At 32.3% G+C, this 9253-nt stretch overlaps 1 protein-coding gene across 1 annotated transcript; it reads left to right on the top strand.

Annotated features, from left to right (window-relative positions):
* Positions 1-1074: 1074 nt before the first annotated feature.
* Positions 1075-2912, top strand: LOC111439547 (polygalacturonase-like). The gene is made up of 4 exons (XM_023077162.1): positions 1075-1518; positions 1634-1923; positions 2086-2314; positions 2691-2912. The coding sequence occupies exons 1-4, from the start codon at positions 1075-1077 to the stop codon at positions 2910-2912; spliced, it is 1185 nt and encodes a 394-aa protein (XP_022932930.1).
* The last annotated feature ends 6341 nt before the right edge of the window (positions 2913-9253 follow it).

Here is a 9253-nt window from a genome sequence, read left to right as displayed (position 1 = left end):
AAGAGAAAGGAATAGACTTGACTCCACCAGGCTTCAACTACTAACTAAACACGAGAGTTCAATTTAACTAGAAAGAGCAAAAAAATGCAATTAACTTAACCATACTTCAATCCCTAACTATAGATCAACATTCGATTTAACCAGAAAGGTACAAGAAATGACTTGACTCGACCATGCTTTGTTCTTTAACTAAGTACAAGGGTAAATGTTACAAAAAAAATAAGATAAGAAAAGGACTTGACTCGAACAACCTTCAACTTCTAAATATATAATAGGATTAAGTTTAACCAAAATGAAAAAAAGAATACCCATGAGTGATAGAAACGGTCAAAATAGGCAATCAATAGTAGAAGTCTATACTGATAAACTATAAAAACATTATATGATTGATAGAGTTCATAAACTTGTTCCATTTGAAAATTGTGTGATATATTGACAAATAAAAGTTAAAGACTTTTCATAACGTTGCGTATATGGTAGCATATTGTCATCATTATCATTTTGAGTATCACCTATCATTATTATTGAGATTTTATTTAAGATCACTATATAAAGTAGTAAAGAAATTCTTATTATAGTAGGAAGTTTGGAGGTTGCTCCAAAATGGAAAAAGAAACACTCTAAAAAAGGCAACATTCATGATTACTAATGGAATATTATTTCTATATTATCTATGCAAGTCATATGGTTGACTCAGAACAACTCAAACATTATAATTATCAGCACGTTTCTCAAAATCACTCTGGCAAATTTAAACGCACACCTTCTTTATTTTCTACGTTACCTAAATTTTGTAAAAATAAATCTTTCCATTATAATAATAATTTTCAAAATCACTTCAACTTTTTGAATTAGTTTTAATTGACTTTCCAAAAATATTTATAAAAGTATTTTTAACCATTTAAAAAGTGATCATACATAATAATCATATCTATCAGAACTACTTACATGCAAACTGAACATGCGTTAGCATTAGCCTATAAATATCACTCCATAGTTCTTAGGTTTTCCCATCCATTACTTCCTTTTCATCTTTCAAATTTATCACAAATATTTGTTCAATTCAGTTTTCATATGGCTCTCTATGGAACCTTAATGCTCATACTTTCCTTTTTGCTACTTCTGCTTTTGAACCATGTCTTGGCTGATGGATTAACCTTTGATATTGTTAGTCTTGGAGCCAAGCCCGATGGAAAGACCGATGCCTCGTCTGTGCTTCAAACAGCATGGGTCAAGGCTTGTGACTCGACGGGACCAGCTACTATTCACGTGCCCATAGGCACATTCTACGTTCAAAGTGGGAGCTTTAATGGGCCTTGTAAGAACAATGCTATTACTATTCGCATCGATGGCACTCTTGTGGCTTCCTCGGAAATTCAAGTTCTAGCTAAAACTAAAGCTTGGATTGGGTTTAAAGACGTAAATGGGCTTTCCATTCATGGCGGTGTTATTGATGGGAAAGGATCTGGCATATGGAATTGTAAACACTCTGGGAATAATTGTCCCGATGGAGCACGGGTATGCATTATTTAAGTTAGCTATATATAACAAAATTTAAAAATTTATCTTTAGGGGAAAGTTAAAAGAAAATATATGGTACTAATTGTTGCTTTTGATTGTTTTGAATTTGTAGAATCTTGAAATCATAAATGCACAAAATGTTATCATCAATGGATTAGCTTCAATTAATAGCCAAATATTTAACATTGTGGTGCACGGTTGCCGAAATGTGAACATTCAAGGAGTGAAGGTCTCGGATCCTGGCGATAGTCCAAACACTGATGGCATCCATGTGCAAGAGTCATCAGATGTGACCATCCTTAGTTCTAACATTGGTACCGGTGACGACTGCATCTCAATTGGTCCAGGAACCACCAACTTATGGATAGAAAGTGTTACATGTGGACCTGGGCATGGAATCAGGTACGTGACAACAAATAATTTTTGGAAATTATTTTGTTGGTATGAAAAATATATTTGAAATTATAAAACTAAATATAAAATTAGATTTCGAATGAATAAAAACACCGTTTTAGAAAAAGAATTTATCTTGAACATAGCTATTCATTGAATGTGTGTTTGTAGCATTGGGAGCTTGGGGAGGTCGTCGGATGAGCCTGGAGTGAAAAATGTGACAGTTACATCATCGACTTTTACCGGGAGTACGAATGGAGTGAGGATTAAGTCTTGGGCAAGACCAAGCAATGGGTTCGCTACGGATATTCATTTTCAACACATTACTTTGGATAATGTGAAGAACCCTATCATAATTGATCAAAATTACTGTCCACATGACAAAGGCTGCCCCCATCAGGTATATTTTCTCATTAATCCTCCACATGTTAACTTTTTACAAATTATATTTAACTTAAAATTTGATTAATAGAGATTAAATTTTAAATTTTAGAGGTAATTGATTTCCTTTATCTTCAACGAGTTGGAAGTTATCTTGTTCAATACGTGTGTTAAATTAGAAACATTACTTCGGCTACACTTTTGGGTAATGAATTGTGGTGGAGAATGTAACTTTCACATATCTTCAAAAGAGTGTTATATTATCCACTTTGATCATCGTAAGCTTTTATGGCTTTATTTTTTTGGTTTTCACATAAAAGATCTGTACCATTCGAGATAGTTGTCCTTATTCAATTTTCATGTCATATTTTGATTGTTCTTGTTTGCATGAATAGGATTCGGGAGTAAAAATTAGCGAAGTAACTTACGAAGATATCAAGGGAACATCAGCCACTGAAATAGGAGTCAAATTTGATTGTAACCCAACAAATCCTTGCACCGGACTCACCTTGGAAGACATTAAAGTGACTTATAATGATCAAATCGCTAAAGCTTCATGCGAAAGTGCCAAAGGAACTGCTTCAGGTGTGGTTGAACCTGCTAGTTGCTTAGACTAGACGAACTTATTTTTGGTGTTAGCCTATTAGGTAGTGTATTACGAAGGTGGAAACGGGAGTTTTATTTCTTCAGCCTAATAAACGAACTCTTATGAATTTGAATATCAAAAAATGTTCTACATAAAAAATGTACCATTAATTTTTAATATAGTAATTAATTGGTGTGGAAAAGCTTATTGTCCTCTAAATTGGTTCACTACTTCACTTCATTGTCCCTCAAGTTTAGATAGATAATCAATATTAGCCTTAAAATCAATGCAACTAAGCCATAAAAAACTTGAGGAAATATCAACCAAAAAAAGTTGCTAAATTTGGAAATTTTTGAAAGAGAGGAAGAATGTATTTTATGTTTTTGTATTTATTTAATAATAATCTTAATCATCATCCTCAAATAATTTAATTTAATAAAATTATATAAACTAATTACACACTTAAATGGAAGAATTAGTTGTACTTCTTATATTTCAAAACTGAAATATAGTTAATTTATCTTACTCGTTCTAACCTAAAAATACATATATAAAAATACATTTATTGCTCCTAACAAATGTGTTTTAAAACGTGTAAAAAAGCCCAAAAAGAACAATATCTGTTAGTAGTAGACTTATGTTGTTATTAATGGTATTAGACAAGACACCGAGAGATATGCCAATGAGAACATTAGCCCCCAAGGAGACTGGATTGTGAGATCCCACATTGGTTGGAGAGGAGAACGGAATATTTCTTATAAGGGTGTGGAAACTTCTCCCTATTAGATGCATTTAAAAACCTGAGGGGAAGCATGAAAGGGAAAGCTCAAAGAAAACAATATAGAGGGTATGAAAATCTCACTCTAGCAGACTTAAAGATGACAATATCTGCTGGCGATAGACTTTGATTTTTACAATTTAAAACTTTCTTCTCGTAAATGGGTTTCCAATTCGGGCAAATTGGATGTGTATTACTCCTTTACACACGACCCACACGTATGAGCGTGGACTTTATTGACTGTTTTCAGACATCCATAGGAAATAGTGACCATCGTAGCATCATGGTAAACATGATGGTCATTTCAGTCTTATAGTTTACGTGTCTGTACTCGTGATAAAGGAGATGTATTCTGATGCATGTGAACAAACAATTATATATGAGGTCCCCGTATTTTTTATGGTGGTGTAATAAATCATGCAAGACAACTCCATTCTTTCATCACATATTACACTGAGTAATATGCCTACATAAAATTCTTATAAAATCATTTCATTCATAACATAATTTTCAAATCATGGCGTAGAGGTTTTTCATCGTATTTCCTTATTTCAACACATAACATAGCATGTCATAGCGTATCATGGCCTAACGTAACATATCATAGTATATTTTGACACTTCATAATATAACATAGCATATCGTAACACAACATGACATTTAATTTATATCATAATATTATTTGGCATATCAGATAGCGACACATAACATAATGATACGATAAGGAATCAATACAAGGGGAATAAGATTCGGATTACCTTGTCGATCGAATATCTCAAGCCAAGAACACTTTGTTTGAGATTCGAATCACTCCAGAAGCAAGATCGATCATGTCTAGCTTCAATGATTCTTGTTGATCAAATATCTCAAACACTTGTTTGAGATTCGAATCACTCCACAAGCAAGATTGATCATGTCGAGCTTGAATGATTCTACATGCAATCTAAACTACATAGAATTGCAAAGAAACTTAGCCATCGGCTAAAGAAAAGCACAAATGCTTCTTTTGATATATCTTCTAAGTCTTATTACAAATACAACATAGATGGCTTTATATAGCCTCAAAATGAAAGGCATTCCAAAAGTTGTAACATTCACACTTTATGGCCATAATTAGCCATTATGTAAATGTAACCGAAATTAAATAAAAAGTCATAAAACACAATAACTCTAAATTATAACCCACCCAAAATTTACAACAATCAAACTTTATTCTTCTTCAATGTAGCATGAATTGAAACATCTTTTGATTATTTTGATAACCTTTTCTCCACATCTTCATTGAAGCATATTGTATGATTGATGTCTCTTGGTTCATATCATTCTCCACTTCTTCAAGAGGATTCGTCCTCGAATCTATTTGTGAAACTTTGCTGCAAAAAATAAGTTATGGAAATACGAAGGACCTCACAACACTCTCTCACGTGTATACACTCAAGGAATTTTAGGCCACTCTGTTTGCACTCATTTACACAAATGAAGCTCTCATTCTCACCTCTCAAAATTTTAAATAGAGCAAAGATTGAATTTTGAACTTTGGGTCGATTAAAAACTAAAAAGATGAAAATAAATAAAAATCAAATTGAAAAGAAACGCAAAGGAAACATATATCCGATCTTGAGCCTGAAGCTCTGATACCAAATGATAAGATAAGGAATCAATACAAGGGGAATAAGATTCGGATTACCTTGTCGATCGAATATCTCAAGCCAAGAACACTTTGTTTGAGATTCGAATCACTCCAGAAGCAAGATCGATCATGTCTAGCTTCAATGATTCTTGTTGATCAAATATCTCAAGCCAAGAACACTTGTTTGAGATTCGAATCACTCCACAAGCAAGATTGATCATGTCGAGCTTGAATGATTCTACATGCAATCTAAACTACATAGAATTGCAAAGAAACTTAGCCATCGGCTAAAGAAAAGCACAAATGCTTCTTTTGATATATCTTCTAAGTCTTATTACAAATACAACATAGATGGCTTTATATAGCCTCAAAATGAAAGGCATTCCAAAAGTTGTAACATTCACACTTTATGGCCATAATTAGCCATTATGTAAATGTAACCGAAATTAAATAAAAAGTCATAAAACACAATAACTCTAAATTATAACCCACCCAAAATTTACAACAATCAAACTTTATTCTTCTTCAATGTAGCATGAATTGAAACATCTTTTGATTATTTTGATAACCTTTTCTCCACATCTTCATTGAAGCATATTGTATGATTGATGTCTCTTGGTTCATATCACATAACATCACATATAAAATCATATCACACATTGATGGGTCGAATGCTATTGGGCACATGGCATCGTACATAAAGCAATTCTTCTGACCAAATTGATAGTAGAATCACTTACTTGGTTGACCTATATCGAAATTATTAATTATTCTTTACAAAAGTATGAATATGCTCCTCAAGATTCAATTCAACCTCAAATTCATCTTCTTGATAATATTAATAAAAACAAAATTATTGCAGTCTAATTATGTAGGATAAAGAAATATCTCGATATATCTACTAGATCATTTAACAAATATTTAATCTTTCAATTTAGATTTAATGTTTCGGGGATATAAATGTCTAACAAATAGATTACTTACTAGCATACTATTTATTATTAGACACTACGATAGATTTTATAATATATTTGGGTACTTATATAAATGAAAATATATATTTTTTATAATATTATATTCACTCGTTACCAACCATTTAATACTTTTCATATCTTTCCTTTTTAAGTATGTGTTTTTTTTTATTCTATTCACAAGTTACTTAGCCAATTTTAATAGATTCTTAATTTCTTTTGAATAGATGACTATTTGAATTCCTATAATAATTAAATTATTCTTCGGGTTTAATTTTATATTTTAATATATTTAATTTTACTTTTATTCTTTTCAAAAGTGGAGAGATTCTTTGGGAAATGAGTATTTTCTTTTTTCAATTTTCATTTTTTTTTGAGTTCTAACACGATCTGTAACAACCCAGAATCGCTACTAACATCTGAGCTCATCTATAATACGGAAATATAACTCTTACGTGAACATAATTTATAACGTAACTTCAAAAAGAAAACGTTTAAAACAACTTTTTCTCTGGAAAGCACAGCCATGGTCTTACGTGTTTAAATATGAAATACTGAAATTCAGAGAAAACAAAAAAATAAATACAAAATAATTTAAAACAATGAAATGCAAACAACCTATTCTAACTTAAAACTAGAAATTTAAATATGAATCTACCCTATAAACGTGCCACAGTCTCTTCTCGCGATGCCGCCGTCCTTTGTACAAGTGCGCCTTGCCTTTACCTGAAAAAATGATGTGGCACACGGCCTGAGTATTTCAAAGAATACTCCGTAAGTGGCCCCACTATAGGGGCCATGCAAATGCAAAAACATGCAATCATGATTTAGGGACCTATCTCTAATCATCTTAGGGGTGGCCTCCAGTCTTGGACAAATTGGATGTGTAGTACTTCCCTACACACGACTCACACGCGCGAGTGTGAATCCTCAGGGCGCTTGCACACCCCCTGGACCCTCTGATCAAGCTAATCTGTAGCGACGTCCGGAGGTTAGCAAAACCCCATAGTGTCATGTGCCTCATGAACACCCTCATCTGTGTGCATTCGCACTCATCATACGGTGCGCGTCCGCACTCATCATCTCTAGGGGAAGTAGCCCTATACTTATGAACATACAATATGCATGAGATCCCTCTAAATCCATCATAATGTCTCTTCTGACACAACCCTCTAGTCTCATCTCTTTGTTACTCTAGGTAACACATACTCGTGGATATTTATATTAATATCATTTTCACGCTCTTAGGGTTGTGTCCTATGTCGATCTAACGACATGATGCAATATGGCACTCATCATCATATAGCATGCTCAATATGGAAAACATCATCATATTAAGGTAAACGTCACACAATCATCATACTCATCATATTGCCACAAAGTGCATCAAACATATCGAGTACGACATTCATCAAAATATATATATACTGAGCACATCATCAAGTATCGTAACTCACACATCATCATAACTCATACATCATCATAACTCATATACCGCATCGTACGACATAGTTCATACATCATCGTAACTCATACAATTTTTGGCCTATCCTATAGTAAGACTACTTACCTAGTTAGCTTATACGGTGTCACCAATTTATCCTTAATGAAAGTTCGATTTTTCCCTTTGTATCCAAGCCAACCTATATGAATCCATGGCATCAATTTCATGTTCAATTCTCTAACTCTTACAATGGTTCATGTGCTACACTTCATGCGAGCATTAAAGACTTTGCATGGATAAAGTATGGGAATGTTATAATATACATCTAAATATATATACATATTATATATATATTCTATTTATATTAAGCTTTCATTTTCTATTTTTTTATTTCGAGTTACTACTTTCTTGTCTTCTGATATTCTTCCTATACTTTGCTTTTTCTCTCCATTTTTGTTCAAGACATATTCTTGACCAATTTTTAATCGATTCTTATTAATCATATTATTGGGTCAATCCGGTCCATTCTTACTCCCAACTCTTCCCTTTTATTTTTCTCTTTTTCTGTATTTTTTTCTTTTGATTTTGTATTCTGGCTTCTTTGTATTTTCTCTTTTATTTCTGTCATGTTCTCTTTATTATTTTTTTATTTCTGTCCTATTCTCTTTATTATTTTTTTTTCTTTCGTATGTCTTCTATGTACTCTCTCTTTTAGTTTTGTCCTGCCCTCTTTATTTATTTATTTATTTATTTTTCTTTTCTCTGCATTTCTTCTTGTCTTTCTTTCCTTTTGATTTTGTTTGCAGTATTTGGTCTCCTATTTGATTTTGTTTACAATATTTGGCCTCCTATATATATATATATTCTTTTTTATTTTGTAAACAATATTCTGCCCTCTCTCTCTAGTCTTCTCCCTGTATTCTTCTTTCCAAATCTTTCCTTTCTCTTGTTTTTTTTTTTTTTTTTTCTTTCCTCTCTTTTTAACTTGTTAATTTTTTTTTTTTTAAAAACCAAATATTTTCTTTCCTATCTATTATGTATTTACTTCTTATCTCCAATTTTTCTCTCTGTTCCGTATTTTTTTTATTTTTTATTCTATTACAGATATTAGCCTCATAATTAATTTTCTATAACCTCATAACCAAAATCAAAATAAATGGGCAGGAACAAGAGATCTGATTCTCAATAATTAGACCCCAAAAGGAAATCTGATTTTGATAGGATAAATGAAAAAGATATATGAAATATGAACTTACCGTGATAACAAAGCAAGATCTCTCTCCAATAATTAAATCTCCAACTCCTCTAGTAAATCTAGTTGTTGGTATGTTTTTTTTCTTTTTTCTTTTTTCATGGTAGGAACCACGTATCTCTATTCTGATTTGGGATTTTGACTGATGAGTTGGTTGAGGAGAGATAGTTGGGAGAGGGAGGAGGGTCAGTGGAGAGTAGTTTAGGGAAAATGCTATTTTAATTATTTAATTATTTAATTATTTAATTTTTTTTTTGGGTCGTTACACGATCTCTGATTCGGATGTGATCTCAGTTC

Source organism: Cucurbita moschata, unplaced genomic scaffold, assembly GCF_002738365.1.
Source record: "Cucurbita moschata cultivar Rifu unplaced genomic scaffold, Cmos_1.0 Cmo_Scf00096, whole genome shotgun sequence".
Classification (NCBI taxonomy): domain Eukaryota; kingdom Viridiplantae; phylum Streptophyta; class Magnoliopsida; order Cucurbitales; family Cucurbitaceae; genus Cucurbita; species Cucurbita moschata.
The sequence above is the reverse complement of the archived record's forward strand: the minus strand, read 5'-3'. Positions and strand labels throughout refer to the sequence as shown.